At 35.7% G+C, this 18,941-nt stretch overlaps 1 protein-coding gene across 3 annotated transcripts in view; it reads left to right on the top strand.

Annotated features, from left to right (window-relative positions):
- Window positions 1-18,941, top strand: part of PALS1 (protein associated with LIN7 1, MAGUK p55 family member) — a 60,548-nt gene that overhangs the window by 27,335 nt on the left and 14,272 nt on the right. For all 3 annotated transcript variants that reach the window (XM_075502977.1, XM_075502979.1, XM_075502978.1), the window contains 5 exons: window positions 2,750-3,263; window positions 10,427-10,635; window positions 16,683-16,760; window positions 17,518-17,664; window positions 18,300-18,461. In XM_075502977.1, the coding sequence (XP_075359092.1) occupies window positions 2,897-3,263; window positions 10,427-10,635; window positions 16,683-16,760; window positions 17,518-17,664; window positions 18,300-18,461 (963 nt within the window). In that variant the 5' untranslated portion in view covers window positions 2,750-2,896. The remainder of the gene's footprint in view (window positions 1-2,749; window positions 3,264-10,426; window positions 10,636-16,682; window positions 16,761-17,517; window positions 17,665-18,299; window positions 18,462-18,941) is intronic.

Raw genomic sequence — 18,941 nt, 5'->3', positions numbered from 1 at the left:
AAAATACTTTCTATTTAAAATTCTCCTAAAACTCTCTTAAATTTTGAAGCCAGTTTTCTGAATATTGCTGTTAGTGTGGCTGCAGGAGAACTCTTAATTTTCCGTAACTTTTGTTTCTTTCTTAACTGACTTAATTCAGATCTTAAATACTGAAAGTGAGCAGCTATTATCACAGGCCACTTAAATGTCTTGGTTGCTCTGTTCCAAGAATTTATACGCCCTTTGCATCTCGCGTGGAGCTTGTACTGAAAATGTAAGCAATGTTACTAATGGTTGCCTATTACTAATATTTATCTCGGACTATATTTTTGTTTCTCTGGTCTTCAGTGCTTATTACTAAACTAAAGAGATTTTAAAACTTCTCATTCGATGTACAGGTACATGAGTTTTTGTTGTGCCCTTTTTCTGACTTAACCTCAAAAGATACTCTTTGTCTTAGGTAGCTAGTACTTTTAAATTTGATGGAGGAAACGTAGCTAATCCCACCTTAAATATTTTTGATCAGTTATTAAATACTGGCCATCAACTTCATTTTCTGATGTGTAGATTCTTTAGTGAGTGTGACATTATTTACCTTACACATGATTGAGTGTTATGGTATCTTTAAAGTTGCATTTTACTTCTTGCATATCCTCAGGTAGTGGTTTTGACTTCTTTAGTGCTGAGTAAATGGATATTGTTCATTCCCTCAAATTGTTTCGACACCTGTTAGTTGTACCGTATGGACTGAGGAATGTGAATTTTCTTTCAGCTTGTCAGCGTTGAAAAAAGATGAATGTAACTTTTAAAAGGCTCAGTCTTCAGACAAGCTATGGCCAGTACAATGTGGATGAAAGAGAATTTGAATTATCTTCCACCCACAGTTGAATTAGTGCTCTTTGCAATCTTATTGTACCCAATGAGGCTTCCTTTTTTGGGGTTGGTATTTCTGTACAATGAAGTTGCCTTTACAGAAGGGGAAATGTGGCTTTCTGAGGATCATTTTGCTAAGTTGTTATCTGCCTTTCTCTGAATTTCAGAGACCGTGTTTTAATATGGTGCTTTATATAACCCTGTCTGAATGCTAACTTTATGTGCCTTTATTCTTCGAAAAGCTGTTCTTTTTAAGTTCAGCACTAACTGAAAGTTTTACAGGTGCCAAATAATTGTGTGGTACTTGCAGTGCTAGCCCCACTACTGTGCAGCTTTTGATGGGCTTTTTTGTTGCCTGCATTTTTTCTGGATGTGGGAATGTTGAGCATTGAAATCATTTTTATGTATCAGTGCAGTGCAAGTAAGTATCTTTTAAAGGCAAAAAAGAATTTTTACTACCGTAGAAATGCTTTAATATTTACTTCTCGGAAGATCTTAGTTATAACTGGAACTAGTGGCTAGACAGGAAACAAGTAAAGAAAATTGGTTTGGTGTTGCTGTATGTAGCTGTATACTACTCCTTGTGACAATGAAAAGCTGTACTTAGAATTGCAAGCTGGCAGAAACTTGTGTAGGAGTTTCTATTGCTGCTCCTCCAAACCAGTACTATTGATATTTAATTTTCAACTTAATTACAACGTAAGCATCTTTCTCTTCCTCCTCCAAACACAAACATTTGGTTTAAGAAAGTTGGTTGGGTTTATGTTTGTTTGGTTTTTTTTGTCTTGGTGCTTCCAGTGTGTAATAAAACTTTGAGATATGTTGTAGTATTGCCTTTCAGTAAATTTAAAAAAAAAAAAAAAAAAGGATAAAAAAGAACTTGAAAAATTAAGTGTATTGGTAATACTGTACACAACTATTTATTAATTTTATGACCTTTTAATGGGATATATTGAGGGTAACATATCATTGGCTTTGTGATACAGAAAGGCAATGTGGTATAAAACACATTGTTATAAGTATTATATTTAAGAACTGAGTGGTTATATTTATCAGAACACTTAAGTTCTTTAGCCTGAATCATCAGGAATGAGAAACCAGATTAAGGTGTAAGGAGTATAGTGGAATGTCACTACTTGACTGTGGAAATTAATTATTGTTTTCTGTCAAATCTATACCTCTGTATGCCCACACAAGGATTTTTGCTCTTGTATTTAATCCTTTCTGCTTTAATGCATACCTATAGGAAGTATTAAGAGTAGCTGCTAACCAGAACTGTCCAACCCTTATCCTAGGACTCTATCTCTACTTGGAATTGTGTAAGTGCAGCTCCAGACTGCTTTAGATAGTATCTGTTGGAAGAACTCTGTGCCAGACCTGTCCTCTCTGAACCTGGGAAGCAATGTTTACATAAAAATGCCTCAATCTATGAACAATAAATGCAAATATATTTTCTTGTGTTTAACTTATTAAACTTCGTGTGAATGTGTTGTTTATAACAAGTTATTCATATTTAGTGTTTGTAGGATCATAAGCATGGTTTGTGTTGGATTTTTTAAGACTGAAATGATAAATTAAAACTGAGTGGGAACATTCAAAAAACTGATTTGCAGTTGTGTGTGTTAAGTGCAGAATCTCCACTCCTTTGACTGGGAAATGTAAGAGACTTTAGCATTAGTTTGAACAGTACTCCTTTTCTAACATTGGCACGTGAAGTTTACTAAAATGTGTGAAACAGATTTGTGAGGGTTCTGTAGTTCTTAGTAGGGGAGGAAGCACTATGTAGATGTGGAGGAAAAGTTCCATTGTTCTGATGCCTGGGGACCTGGAGAACTGTCTTAGGTGTTTCCTTATTAAAGCAGTTATTCACGAACTTCTTTTTAATATCTTTCATTAGATTTTCTTCCTGGATGTTTCTTCAGCTGCCTTGTGATGGAAGGGAAATATTTTTGAAGTTATAATGGATTTTACGCAACATCATAACAAAAACTGGCCTAATAGCAGCATTTCTGTTTGAAGAGAATAGGCATAATTACAAATAATCATGACAACTTCCCATATGAATGGACATATCGCAGAAGATTCTGACAGTGAAGCAAAAAATGTGGATCTTGCATCTCCTGAGGAACCTCAGAAGCACAGAGAAATGGCTGTTGATTGCCCTGGGGATTTGGGCTCCAGGATGATGCCCATGCGGCGGAGTGCTCAACTTGAGCGAATCCGTCAGCAGCAGGAGGACATAAGGCGCAGACGGGAAGAAGAGGGAAAGAAACAAGAACTGGACCTTACTGCTTCCATGAGGCTAAAGAAACTAGCACAAATTCCTCCTAAAACTGGAATAGATAACCCAATATTTGACACAGAAGAAGGAATTGTTTTGGAGAGTCCTCATTATACTGTGAAGACACTAGGTAGGTAAAATGCAATGAATGGGCTAATGGAGAAATATTTAGTTGATATTAATATTCTTTTAGGCCACTGAAAACCTAATTTAGCTAATTCTTCCAATACAGATTTGAAGTCTTCTGGTCCTTTGAATTTGTGGTGGTTTGGGTTTTTTATTTATTTAGTCAAGCATCAGGCTATGTGCCTCAGCAAGTGGCTTTTCAAAACCAATCCATTTGGGGAATAGTTAAATACCCTGTAGATAACTAATGAATTCAGTGGATGTCTCTATCCTCTTTAGATTGGGGAAAACCATGCAAGTAACACCCAATTTTATTATGTTTGATGAAGCACAGACCAGAATAAGCAATGAATAAATACTTATTGTCATTTAAAATCAAAACACAAGAGTTTTTAATATTTTAAAGAGAAGCATGCTGGTGGTGGCTTCTTATTCTGGCTGTCTTGCATTATCAATTGTCACCTAATGTAATTTACATTTTCTCTAAAAGTATTTGCATTGATAGTGAAAATCTAAATTTTGAAAATCTAAATTTTACCTTGGCACTTTAGACATTGAAAATGTAATGTTAGTAATTTTTTAAGAAATAGATCTGAAATTGTTCATTTCATAGTTGTCGTTGCTTTAACTATGCTTGTGTAGAAAAAGTTTCTAAGTTTCTTCCTCAAACCTAAGTATCTATTTATCTAAAATGTGGTGTGTCACTGGAGTGAAAAAGAGACACTGGGAGTTTGTAGGAGTCCAGTTGAGATTTCCAAATCTATACCTGTTCTGAGATACAGATTGCTTTAAAAAGGTGCCTTTTTTGGGGCTGCACTAAAAATTCTTGCTGCTATTTCCTATTGGCTGGTAGTTGAGAGCACAGAGTGAAAAATAGCTATGAAATTGTTAATTTTTTTTTTTTTGCTTCATCTTTAGTATTTGTGTGCCTGAGCAACATTTCTGCTAAAGACATGGCTCTATTCCATAACCTCTGGTAATCCTTATTGTACAAATCCCTCTAGGAAAATTTAGGTTGAAAGGGTCATCAGGAAGTCATCCTGTCCACCCGCCTGCTGAGAGCAGGATCAGTTACGATCAAGGCAGGTGTACCTTGTTTTAGTGCAGGGCTTGTCAGCTTCTGTCCAAGAGATCTCTTTGTAAGAAGCAGATTCTATAATTTATGAAGTGTTAGATAGTTGATTGTGAAATTCTCTTCTCAGAGGGAACACAAAGCAGAAGATGCAAAGATTGACATCAAACAGTAGAAGTGACTTCTTAGAAGTGACTTCTGAAGTATAAGTCACTTCACAGTAGAAGTGACTTCTGAAGCATCTTAGCCACAGTGGCTAAAAGCTCTGAAGACTGATTACAGGAGGAGCTGGAAATTGGAACTACAGAAGGGAGGAAAGAGTGTGACTTGGAATTGGAAAGCTGAGGCTAGGTTTCATGCCAGAGATGCTGAGAACTTGGAAGGAGGGCTAGGTGGAAACCAATGGGCAAAGAAGCTAGGCATGGAAGCTGGTAGGAAAGAGAGAAATGAGTAACAAGTATGGGTCTGAGAACCAATAAGGAGGTGGGGTAGACTGAAGCTGTTTGAACAGGAGAGACAATGGTGGAGAAATTACTGTGATGATGAAAGGCTATTTTGAAAATCTCTCAGTGTGGGGATAAAATGGGTACAAGCTGTGGGGGAAGCTGAGAGATTGGCAGAGAAAGACAGTATTTGTGAAAAGCTGGAAGGAGGAAACTAGGTTTGGCTCAGCAAGAAGAGAAGGGGGAAATTGGTGTGAATGGAAGCTAGGATTGTATGAATACTTTATGTAAGAAGAAAAACACCAAACACTGGAGACAAGAATGTGGAGATGTGTACGTGGAAAGGGGTAAATTAGGAAATATCAATATATGGTATAAGATGTATCTTGAAGGAAAATGACTAGATGATTTTGTCCACAAGGATAAACTCCTCCTCACTTTTGTAATTGAAGCTTGGGTCTTGTTGTTGTTCTGCTGTGAGCATATTTCTGTAAAAACACAGTAGTAAATTGCATGACTTAACTAAAGCTATTCCCTTCAGTGTTTGGATACCATGAAAATGAAAAAAATAACTATGTCTGTCTCTGAATTGCAGTAAATAAGGCTTAAAAGTACGTGCATAGAGCAGAAGTATTGACTAGTGAGTGAATATGGTCTCTTTGAGCTAGAGGAGCAAGGAGGTTTAGGAGATGTAATTGGACTAAATCATGATGTATCCATATACGCACCAGGGAGCTGAATTAGGGCTTCATAGGCGTCTATTTCAATCGGAGAAGTCATGACATAATATTGACGGACATACAAACATACTACCATTATTTCCTTGTCAGACAGAATTATAGTAACAATTTGGATTAGGTAGCCTTAAGATTTAAGAAGAGAGGATTTATAATAGTTTAACGCTCCTGTTAAGAGTGGTGCTTTTGATTATACTCAACTGTGATGTTAAGTTGTTGCAAACTTAAAAAAAAGTTCTAAATGAAATACCGTGATCTCTTAGCTTATATAGTCTGTAAAGAATCTCTGTTCAGTCATTAGTGCTGACAAAAACTGAGTAATAATTTTAAATTTAACAAAGTGCTTCTGCAGTAACTTGGCCTCTTGCAGAATTTTCCTCCACTATTAAGCGTGTCCTTTTTCCAGTTTCTGGATTAATCATTCTAACATCTGACACTTCTGTTGAATTTCAAAAGAAAATTTTTTTTTTATTATTCTGAAAGCTATTTGTTCCTGATTAGTATCAGGGCTAGGGATGTTGCCATATGAATATATATACACACACACACTTAAATAATATGGTTTCATAGAGAGGATTTGAGTCCACTGTTGTTAATACTTTTTATTGAATACCTGAATTGGAGAGGCCAGATTCTTTAAAATTTACACATACAACTTTTTGGTGTTCAAGAAACTTGCTAGCCCATGATTTTGTCCTAAAAATAACTGCTAGTATGTGGCATTTTTTGCGGTTGGTCTGTTTGGTTTTACTGAATTTCTGATCTACACTGCTCCTGACTCTTTCCATCTTTCCACTTTTGCTGTCCAGATGAGAGTGCTTAGTCACTTTCACAAATCTCTACGCTTTGTTAGGAGAAACCCAAATAAAACTGGGCAGGTGCTAGTGAATTATAGAGATGTTTAAACTACCCTTATTCAGTCTTTTTTAAAATACTGATTTTAGTTTTTCTTTTTTGTAGTGTTTTTTTTTTGTGTGTGTGTGTTAATCCATAGAGCCTCTGCTAAAGATACGTGTTTTAAATAAGAATATTGACCTGATTGTCTGTATTTTTAGTTTTGAAAATGTTTTATAAATGCCAATGTCTAATTTGGCAGATCTTTGCCAAGTCTTTAATCTTTTCACCTTAAAAAAAAAAAAAAGCAGACTAGATTAAACAAATTGGATTTTATTTATAAAAATAAAACAGGACATTTAATCAAAACAATTTTAAAGGGCATGTTTGTTGTCAAAACAGTATATGATTTAGACAGCTGTCTTGATGGAAATTACTTTCTGTGCACTTAGAGCATGTGCATATAAGTACTTACATTGCTGTGAAAAAGCCAGTTACTTCTATAAAACAGAGAAAAAATTTTGTTTGCTACAGTTCATTCAGCTAATTTAGTTAATTTAAACAAGTTAACTGACATTTCATGTAAGTAAACCTTTTGTGGCTACAGTGAAATTTTTTTTTTTTTTTAGGGGAAAGCTGCCTATTTTTTGTTTTTATACCTTGGGCAAAACTTATTTATAAATATGTTATAAATAAACTTTCAGAAATAGTTTTGGATAAAACAATACTTTTCTTAGCCCTGTGATTCGAGTAATATTAGAGTGCTAGTACCAGCACATATAGAGTACTCTAGAGATTCTATTAAAAAAGCTAGGAATCAAGATATTGGTGCTGACATATAATAAAGCCAATTATATCTTCCTAAGTTTGTGGTTCATAACTTTTTGTGTAAGGTGATAAACAGCAACTGTTTTCTTTTCTTCTTTTTCTAATCTAACATGTTAAGCTGTGACCATAGGTCCTCCCCCACAGTTGCATACTTTTGCCCTGGCAGTCTTTTGATTAATGCGTATATCACACCGTGCTCAGTCACATTCCAGCCATTTCATAGCCTAATGGAAAAAAGGCTGCAACACTTCTTGTAAAAGAAGACTTTAAAAAAAAGTAGTCGATTGCTAATTGAACTGCGATTAAAAAATGGACTTGTTCTGCAAAAGAACCCTGACATTTTTCTGTGAGTAAATGCAGATGTTAGTCTTTTACTGAACTTTTTTCCCTCAAGACAACTTTTCAATAGGAAATGTCTAGAGATCGAATCTCTTGTTACCTGGCATTTATTTTTTTTTTTAAAGACCGAAAAAAAAAAAACCTGCACTGAAATCTAATCTGATTTAGAATTCAGAAACAGGAACCTAGAGAGAGTTAGACATGCGTAAAGCCAGATTTGTATGTGGTTTTATGTGTATGGTTTTTTTATTAAACAAGTGACTAGGAAATGGATTGCTAGCTTTTGGGGAAGATTTCATTTCACTCCTTTCAAGCATTATTTGTCTTTTAGAATTGTGATGAGGCAGGTATTTGTTTGCTGTTTCATGGTGGAGGGAGATCGTTTGGTATAGGGCTTTTGCATCCTACACAGATGAAGATTCAATGTAGAAGGGAATTATATGGAGAGGAGAGTACTGTGGTAGTTTGTAAGAAAGGGCGACACAAAAGGAACTAGCAAAGTGCTGAAAAGAGAATATGTAGCGGCATCTAGGAACAGGACGTCTTTATATAGATACAGAATAAGATGTCTGTCTATCTATGTATTTATATCTTATATGGAATATGTCAGAGAGAATTGTGTGTGTACGTATGTGTGTATGTATTTGAGTTCTCATATATAGGGGCAGATAGACAATTCGGAAATAATTGAATAAAATTTATGCATAGGAAGAGTTAGAAGTTGTTAGGTTCTTCTCTAATGCCTCACTGGTTTTTGAATCCAGTAACAGTAACAAATAGCAGAATTTTGGTTTGGTGTGTTTAACTGAGCAGGTATCAGTAGGAACTTTACAATAACATCTGACTGTTTTACACTACTTTTCCAGCATTTAAAAGAAAAAAAAAATAGTGCACTTCCTCCAACTTGGGAGAATCAGTTGCTGAGATGCTTTGGTGGTCTGCATACTCCACTAGGCAAGCCATTTGCCAGCTGACAACATCCTGTTTAGCAAATATTCTTGCTTGTAGAGTGTTCTTTAGCCTTCTCTCCAAATGGCATTTCCCCCTGTGTGATAGGCAGTATATTGTGTATACAGGTTCCTCGTGAGACACTGGCTGCCTTTATTAGTGTTGTGAGCTGTACTGGATTTCACCTGTGGAATATCCTGTACAGCCAGTATCAGAGCTTTCTGTGCAGCTTTTGTACTACTACCCTTTGTTTCCTTGGTGGTTACAGGAAGAAGCCCTTGACCTTTGGTGGGTAGGATGTTTTTAGCATGTGTGGAATGGTTTAGGAGGGGGTTTTTTTTATTCTTTTTTTATTGTCCTGCAGACAGTAAAGTCCAAGAGTAGTAGCTCTGGATTGTTTTATTTCCTTTTATTATACAGAAGACTGACTTGCAAACTCAAAATTGAAAACGTATATGTAGGTATGCTTTGTCCAAAATTAAAGCCATTAAACTTGTTTTAAATGCGTATTTTATTAGGCTTTATGATTTTCATGTGCCCATTTATCAACCATTTTAATCTTGTGCTCAACAAGTTTGAGTCTAGCATTGTGTTCAGTGTATTGGTGAATTTGAGCTTAAAAACAGGTAAAGGAAACTTCTTGACAGAATGTTTCCATGTTAGTGATCAGTATCTACTGTGATTTTTTCATGTAAAAAAATGCAAATTAGCTGATGTCTTGATAGCATTCCTATTTTAATGGTATTTAATTAGCTCATAATGAATAAATGAAGGTTGCTAAAACTTAAAAATAATTCTCAAAGCTGATATTTTAATACCAGTAAGGGAGATTGACCTCAGTATTGACAGTTTAAAATTTGGGATTTTCTTTGTTGTTCATTTTTTAAAAATACCAGGATTCAAAATTCTAGCTTACTTGAATTTATTAAAATAAAAAATAGCTCACCAGCCTCTTCTGATTGAACAGATTTTTTTCAGGTAAAGTATGAGAATGCATACGTTACTTCAGGCTCAAAACACCCACTGGTTTTTTTTGGTCTGCTTGAGGATTTCTTACCTGGGTTTATGCTCATTATAGTTATGATTCATATTCCTTGTTTTAGGTAGTTTCTTAAGTACTTAATATTGAGAAGTGGCATTTTGCAGAAATTTGGATTGGTTTAAAAAAATGTAAATTTGTTGACAGTCTTTAAAAAGCACCCGTAAAGCATCAGATTAGTTCTTGAAGCTCAAGAATGTAGTACATGTACAGTATTCTGCAAACAGGTAGAAACTGGTTATTAACATATGTTAAAAATATTTTATGGTCCAAGCAGAACTCGTAATCTCGTAGGTAAAAGATGTGAACTTCCTTCTGGTGCAGATGACTTTCAAAAATCTGACCATAAGTGGTATTTTTTTTTTCATCCTTACCTTCTTATTTTAATGTGCTAAGACTGAGCATAATTTTACATTTAGAAACTGTGTAGTTTACTTATCACTCATTCTGTAAGTAAGCAATATTTAGTTGAGGGAGATATATCTGCCATATGTGGCAGATATAGATAGAAAGATGTATCAAAATAACAGTGAATATTCAGTGCATCAACATTAGTTTAGCAAAGGAGTTATTTTCATATAGCAAAATAGTCCCTCTTTCCCATTTAGCTATACATGAGCTGCAGTTATTGGATCTTTCACGTACTCGTGACTTCTTTCAGAGAACAACTGCTTCTGCAATAGGAATTTAAATTTAAACAGTGTATCAGCTTTTTTATTTCTCATTTTACCAACTTGGGGTGCTTTTTTGATTCGGATATGTTCTGATAGTGAAAGTCAGAGTGAATAATTGATAACTACTAAATTTGCATACATCATTGCTGATTAAAAACTGAACAGCAAAAATTTTTTTACAATCTTAATATAAAAATTAATTTTGAATCTTGTTAACTCATACCTTATTTGTATTTTGTTATTTCTTACCTAGAAGTGGAAGAACTGTTAACTTCTCTTAAGCATATCCAGCACGTTTTGGTAGACCCTCAGAGCCAAGAAGATCTCTCTCTCATTTTACAGCTTGTTCAAAATACTGATTTTCAGAATGCATTTAAGATACACAATGCTGTTACAGTGCACATGAACAAAGCCAGCCCTCCATATCCTCTCATCTCCAATGCACAAGAACTAGCACAAGAGGTATGTACAGTATGCATCTCTGTAATATGTATGAAACCTATAATCATAGCTGTTGTTGAAATATGTACTTGTCAAGCTTGTCTGAGTTATTGAATGTTGAATATGAAGGGGATTATAATAGTCACTGATTGCTGTATCCGGTTTCTCCAGGATTCCGAACAGTAACCAGAAAAATATTTTGGGGATAAGAACTCCATTTTTAGCATGGATAGATATGTAACAGGAAAGGTACTATGCTTAAACATAGGAAGAGGGAGCAGTTATGAAAATCTAACTCTTTTACCTTCAGTATTCTTTATTCCAAGCATTCAGGAATTTAATTACAGTTCTCGATTATTGTGACTTTCCTCTGAATTGAGCCATGGTTCTTAAATTGGGAGGCATCTCTGAAAATACAGCCATACTGGAAAGAAGCATTCTGTTTTAAAGTGAGCAACAGATCCCTTAATACTTAATTTCAATGTTTTAATTACTGCTGTGATGGTCAGATTACACTTAATTTTTGTCTGAGAGATGACAGATCTTTTATAAGATCTGATATGTCTTTTAGAAATTTTTAAAGTATACTTTTAGAAATTTACTTGAGCAAGATTTTTAACTTTAATCTTTTCAGTCAGATCTTAAAGTTTGAAATACTTTTACAGTTTCAGCCAGGTTGACTACTCTCTTTGAGGCTTATTCACTTGAATATAGGTGGACAATACCTGTATACAATAGCTTTAAAACCATTAGTAGTGATTTACAGAAAACTCATCAGATACAAAGTTGCTGTGAACAGAATCAGTTTTCACATGCGGCTGGATGCAGCTAAGACCCTCTGAGGGGTTGCTCAATAACTTAATCTTCATTTTCCATGGCCTGGTGCATGTATATATTGCAGTGAAGAGTGACTACACCTTATATGGATACACATTTATTAACTTTAAACTAGCTAGCTTGAATACCAGTATCAGTGCAAGCATAGCACTGTAGTGTTCAGCAAAGCCAGATCCAGAGGCTGGGTAAATGCTCCAGCATTTAGCACCCAGTGAACCAAACTTACCTGTTCAAAACTGGCTCAGGTACACCAGTTGGAGTACCCGAGCCAGTATATAGCCATTCTGTAGTTGCTCAAAGGCACATCACTCCAATTTCAGTATGGCAGCAAGTTGGTTTTTTTTTGTTTGTTTGTTTGTTTTTTTAAGTTTCTGGCTTTCTTTCTGCCTGAAGCAATTTTTTTTAACAGCTCTTTCCACTCTCCTTCCTTTTTCTAGACTTTAACCTTGTAAGTCAAGGAAAACAGCATTATAGCAAGCTTGAAGTTCTTTTGCAGAAGAAATTACAGATTCTTGAGGGACGTCATTCAAATGTTATCTAAAGGTGCAGTGTGCTGATTAAACTGCAGCTCAGGATTTTCCTGTTTAGGTTTGTCAGTAAGACTGTGCCAAAACCAGGTGGGAGTATTTTACGGATGAGCTTCCCTCTGGCTTATTCATCAGCCTGTAGGCTGCTATAGGATCCTCGCTAGGCTTCTTCGATGTCTGTGAGTGTGAAGGAACCTTTTCAGTTAACTTCTGTTTGTAAACTACTTCCCCAAACACCCACTTTACACAGGCCTAGTTTGGGACTTCTTTCAAATACAAGCCAGAGTTTTTGAATCTTCTTCATAATAAAGGATGTTACAGATTTATCTCATAAGAAAGCTGGTTTTTCCCCTTCACGGATATGATATCCTTTCATTTGCTGCTTAATAGAAGTTTCCAAGAAGAAAATATGCTAGAAAAATTCTGGGTCTGTTTTCAAACTTTCATGTTCCTCTCTATCTTCCCTACCACTCACCTTCCCAACACATTCCTCTCTTTTTCAGGTGATTTGGTAAATCCTAAAATCGGAAGGTGGTGCAAAGCCAGTTTTGTGTCTCTTAGCAATCCATAAAGAAAGTTAAGCATAAAGAAAATATTTCTTTAATCTAAAATTTTTAAACCAATGTAATTTTGTCATCACCCAGAAGACTATTACATAAAAGCAAAGATATTCGTGCACTCATTTTGATTCTTCATCTCCCATCCCTGTCTTGTCCAGCCTTGAAATTCCTGAAAAGTCAATATATTGCATATGTCTGTTCCCATTTTCAGATGTAATCTAGTTTCTCGGTGATTCAGCTTCTGGTGTATTTAAGTGCCTTGTATTTTGCAATATGTTAAATAGCATCCTGAAATGATCGAGCTGGAAATTCAGGACAAATATTTCTGTGACTGACAGAAGTGTCTCAACAGGAACACCTTGAGGCCTCCATTCACATCATTCTGTACTTCCTAGTCTTGCCCGAATAGAAGATCTTATGCTTGTTTTTCGGATCCTTTATTCCTTTTGGAAAGGCTTCTGCATTTGTTATGGTAGCAGTATGGGAGAAAATTATTTATGCTTTAGGAAAAGTTGGTTTTGGTTTTGTTTGTTTTTTTTATCCTGACAAAGTGTCTTATCTTGCATGTCCAGATTTTTGCTTGTACTGTGATTTTTGGTTGTGTCTTTTGCTTTTTCCATCCCTAACCCTAGGCATGGGAAGCTCCCCCAGAAAGCAGTTCGTTTACTTACTTCAGGGTGTTTTTGAAAAGACACTTTCAAAAGCCTGGATTTAAGATACTGATAACATCTTGATGATAAAAGACATAAGACATTACAAGAAAGAAAAATAGCAGATACACGCATAACATTAATTTTAAATGGCAGGTAACGCTAATGTGCATATTTTAGTGCACAAGTCATCAGTGACAGCGTACAACTCTCAAACTGTTTTGGAGTATATGTCCTAACTTAAAGCTACAGATGTGTTTTGTTTGAGGCTTTATGTTATAGAAGAGAACCTGTTCTAGAGCTCATGCTTCTGTAACTAACAGGAAAAGACAGTTTGCCACACAATTTCATATTGCAGCATGAAACATCCTCCCTTTAAAAAAAAAAAAAAATAGTAAAAATTAATATTTAAATAAACTGCACTTTTGGAAGTGTGTTTGGGGGGAATTATCATTTGCTACACTGAACTTAATTAAAAAAATCTGTTTTCATTTACTCTTTAATTGATGACTTGCTTTTATAAAACATAATGTGTACGAACAGTGTGTTGTGAAAACTTTATTTTGAATTTTTTAACCACTAACAATACATGAGAGTGGAACGGTACGTTTTTAATACATTTTATTTTCTAGTCGTCTGAACCAACAACTCAAGATTTTTCCTTTTTTTTTTGAGAAACTTTAATTGAATTAAAAAGGTGGAATGAAGCACTTGAGCTGAAGGAATTTATTTTAGAGAGCTAATCTTCATGTAATGTGGTATACTCCAAGTCTTAAATAAAAATAGCCAGTAAACATCAAGTGTAATTAAATTGATTTTTAAATCCATTTAAACTTGTCCAAGATGGGGGCAAGGATTATGGGAACATGGTCTGAATCTTGACCTTGTAGGAATATTTGATGCAGCATTCAAGACAGTTTGTAATTTTTGGCCTGTAACAGCACGTATCAAATACCTTAAAGATGTTCTTGCTATTAAGTATATTTAAATAGGCTTAATTTATATAGGCTATGTTTCTAAAGGTTTTGAATTTGCTACTGTTCACTTCAAGTGCAGGCAATTAAACTAGATCAGTACTTTTGAGAGGATGCACTGGAAGCTTGTAACTTCTGGTATAAGTGCATTACAACGTGTATGTATATTCCCTCTGACAGCCCTGCTCACCTGAGAGTAAACAACAACAGGATCTTGCAGGTGCAGTTAAATTCTGAATGTTCAATATCACTGCAGTGTGTGACTCCACAGTACATGCCTCCAAATTGTGGTGTGTGTAATGAAACCAAATTGATAGCTTTTGGGGGGCTGCTTGAACTAAGGTTAACATAATTAACAATAAAAACTAAGCTGAAGAGTTAAGAAAATACTGTTATTGCCACATATTTAGTGTGGATTGCCTATGCTATCCATAGTGTCACTTCTGGAAAGACAGCCTACATTCAAATTTCTTCGTCTGATAAAACTGTGGGATTCATTACCATGAGCAACAAAGGAATCTGGCATATGGCAGTACTGCTGTAGTAAGTGGTGTAAATAGCAGCCTGAAGCTTTCCTAGCACTTCATTAAATAAGCAAATAATAAATGTATCTTTCTCTTAAAAGGGGGAGGGGAGGCGCTATTAAAGTTTTGAATAATTAAATTATTCAAAGCAGAAATTCAACTTGAAGGATATTCACAACACACAGAATGACTGGTTGGGCCTGGTTGCTTTCTTTTCCCCTGTCAAATCCCCAAACTCTGATCTTGCATTCAAAAGGTTGTCTTGCTTGCAGGGCTTCTAAGTTGCTTTCTGAGTAGGTTTTCCTGTGAAGGGGTCATAAAGATTGGATAAATAAGGCTTTAAAGCTTCTTGTAGCTTCTTCAAGAAAGTCCCTTGAAAGTTAGAGACCTTAAATAAACTTCTATGAGAAAGTCTTTTGTATAGAAGAATCTCTTCTTTCAACACAGAGGAAAAGTTTGTTAGTGAAATACATCCTTTACAGTGCTCTGTCTGCTATATGGCATCCTAAAACTCAGGCTAAGACGGGGATAATAGCTTCCTGGCCAGTTCAGAGGTATGACTGAGGTTAGGCCTATATGAAGCTGAATTCTTTCTGTTCTCTGGGGTTTTAAAGAAATCAGTAAAAAACTTAGTTAAATCTGGCTTCTTGTTTGACTTCTGTAAGCTAGACTAGGTTTGTTCGCCGTGAGGCATGTTCTAGGGATGTCAGAAGGAAGGCTTTTGGAGGCTGTGCCAGGTTTATTGCTAAGCCCAGGACCTTGTTCCATGTGACAATGTTTGGTTGGCAATGTAAGGATCTTGCTCCATGGGAACAGTTCATTTAGTGGCTTATGCTAGAATTTAAAAGTATCTTTGCTGTTTTCAGTGCAGTCATCTGGTAACATCCAAGAGAGTTGTTAGCATTTCTGTAGATAATTGCTTATAGATAGAGGCTCTTCAGACATTTAGATATTGTTAGATCACACAAAAAGCTTAATTATTTTCACTTTGGAACTTGTGGTTTCATGGTTCTCTGTTATGACACATTACCTCATCCTTAAGAGTAAAAAGCTCTTGAAAAAAATGTTTTCCATCCCGCTGAAAGCTGCTGCTCTGGTAAGTATAACCTACTCTTGATGTTTCTGGATTAATTTGTGCTTTTGGATTTGTGTGTGCCTTTGGTCAGATTAGGCCAGAGGATAATGACTATGGAAAGTATCATCTTCAGCCTCACCTTTAGATAAGAGGGACTTCCCTTTTCCTGGCTTTTTCTATAAGCATACCAGGATTTTCTAGTATTTGCAAGAGATGCTGGCAATGTATGTTTGGTAACTGTATGAGAAGGCAAACCTTTTTAGGAAACTGAAGCTGCTAGCTTGAGCAAAAACTGTCCTTGTGTTAATGTGGATTATTTTGGAACCACCCAAAGACACCTGGTTTCCTGAGACCTTTTGAAGTTCTGACTCGTACACTTCCTGAGGCAGGGGCCTCAGGATGTATTGCAAAACCTGTCTTGGAATCTTTAGTCTTGCTGTTGGTGGAAATAGTTTGGGTAAAAATAAACCATCTGCTTTTAGGGAAAAGGGAGGCTAGTCATGTTAATGAGAAATTAGCACATTTTAAAAGACCCAGCGTATTCACATAATAGACTTCATTGTGACTGATTTCACTAGCATGTTCCTTTCTGGAGTTTAATTTTTTTGTGTGCATCTTTGTGGTAGCTGAGCTCATTGCCAGTCTCTGGTATTGACAAAGCTGTGTGATGTACTGGATACCAGCTTAGATTTGGTAGAGAATTACTGAGGCAAGATATGCTGGAGTAGTCCTTTGGTCTCATTGCATATTTTCCTAATGTGTACCAGATTAAGTTCAGTCAGTCAGTGTAACAATTATGTGGATATGCTTTACTTTCAGTAAAATGAATAATTGCAAGTAGGGGTTTATGCTTGAGTAGGGGAGGGAGAATTGATAAATCACTGGGTAGATTAAGAGTTTGACTACTTGATTTCTTTTTAGGTACAGAGTGTTTTGAAACCCAGTCACCATAAGGATGGGCAGGAGCTTAATGCTTTGCTGAATGCCCCTCACATGCAGGTAAAACAAAATGGAACTTCTAATCTATGGAATGTATTTCTTGATGCTGTTTTCAATATAACTTATTTTCTGCAAATGTTTTGGGCTGACTGGGCAAGGATGGATTTTATTCTTCAACTCTGTGCAAATCTCTTAATATTTTTCTAGCATGAGAAGTTTCTAACTTCCAGCAACTAATGGAAGCTTCTAATTAAGTGTAGTGCATGATTGTATGCAGCCCTTGCTACATTCTACATGTATTACAGGGTAATTTGCACATAAACAATGTAGCAGTAGATCAGTAGGGTCAGGGCAACACATGAGCTGCTTTCCTTATCTATGTTTTTTTTTTCTTTGGCAGCTGTTTCATGTTACCATAGGGTGCATAAAGGAAATTTTGTCCTTTGCTGATGTTGTAAATCCATGAGTAGTTTTCACTGCAGCAACTTCTTATGCCTGAATCCTCACTTACATACATAGTAAACCAATGTCTAGTTTTTTAGGAAGAGGAAGCTGTAAGTACAGTCACAGTTGTGTGTTCAAAATTGCTTTTTTATTCTTTTGCAATCTGAAAGGAAAGTTTTGGAAAGTATGTAGCAGTAGGTGTTACATAGCTGTGATAGATGATTTTTTTGTTTTTTTATTGCCCGAGTCAGTTTGCAGTATTCCATAATCTGCAAGGACTATTCAAATTGCAGGATTTCATTGAACTCTACTATTTTGTATACATATAAAGCGTGAAATTTTCTGTAACTGAGCTGATTTTGTTTAACACTAGGCACTTCTACTGGCTCACGATAAGGTTGCAGAACAAGAAATGCAGCCAGAGCCTCTGACAGATGAAAAAATTTATGAAAATGTTGGCGTGTACGGAGGAGAGACGGTTAAAATAGTTCGCATTGAGAAAGCTCGGGATATTCCATTGGTAAGTACTGGTACTCAGTTATATATAAAGGAGGTAAGCTTTTTTTGTCCTTTGAAGATTGCTATGAAAGTTTTGGAATTTGAATGTGGAGGTGATGTTTAACTTGTAAACACTCTCCCTCCCTCCAAAATGAGAAATATTCGTAGACAATAAACTTGTGTGTATCTTCATATAGCAGTAGCCGTACTACCATTTAGAATCTATACAACTTCTGTCAACTTGGGTTTGGACAGGACTTCTTGATAGAAGTTGCTATCCCAAGCTTTGCTGCAGGGGAGTTTATAGCTTTGTGCCAACCATGTTTTTGGGCTTTTTTTAGTAACTCTCATCTTCTGTTTTGTATCTTTCAAATAAGTGTTTCCTTAGGAAAATGTTTTTTAAAAAATCATTAATCTTATGGTATGGAGCAATTCAATTCTTCAATCTTTAGTGCAGTTTAAAGAAATTAAGCAGTGTTTTTTTTAAACTGGAGCATTGTGTGTATGCATCTCAGCTGTTACTTGCATCATTTTTCAATACAGAAATGTTTCTCCACTGGCTTGGAATATATACGGTAGATGGCTTTGAGTTTCACACATATATATATATGTATATATATATAAAAAATAAATTCAGAATGTGTTGCTACTACGCAGGGTGCTACTGTTCGCAATGAAATGGATTCTGTTATCATTAGTCGAATAGTGAAAGGAGGTGCTGCAGAGAAGAGTGGGCTGTTACATGAAGGAGATGAAGTTCTGGAGATTAATGGCATTGAGATTCGTGGAAAAGATGTTAATGAAGTTTTTGACTTGTTGGTGAGTTGGACACTTCTTGTTTTCCCTGCAGAAAATACTCATTTCATAAGACTGAAGCCTCTTGGCTCTCCTTGTCATTTGTACTCATGTTTAGCATTAGTTTAAAAGTATTTTCATTGTCGTAGCTAGTGTTTATATGTGGAGGGCCATTTCAAGTTTTCTTTCTGATGCATAGTATGATATTAATAAGTATAATGGCAGTTATCTGCAAAAATAAAGCCTACAAATGTGGAAGAGTCCAGCTATCATCTTGAGACTTGCTTTTAATGATTTCTAAGAAAAAGTTTGTTTAGCGCTGAAAAGCCATGATTTTTCATCTTTGTCTCTGGTTGAGTCTGCAGTTGTTAAATGTGTGGCTGTGTGATTGTGGTAGTGTCGGACTGGGAAGGAGGTAATTTTCTTCATAGCAGCTTATATGTTGCTGTGTTTTAGGCTGGCTTTAGACTGAAACAGTGTTGATAATGCACCAGTGTTTTAGCT

The sequence above is a fragment of the Mycteria americana genome, chromosome 5 (assembly GCF_035582795.1).
Source record: "Mycteria americana isolate JAX WOST 10 ecotype Jacksonville Zoo and Gardens chromosome 5, USCA_MyAme_1.0, whole genome shotgun sequence".
Taxonomy (NCBI): domain Eukaryota; kingdom Metazoa; phylum Chordata; class Aves; order Ciconiiformes; family Ciconiidae; genus Mycteria; species Mycteria americana.
Note: the sequence above shows the minus strand (reverse complement) of the source record. Positions and strands in the feature narration are given on the sequence as shown.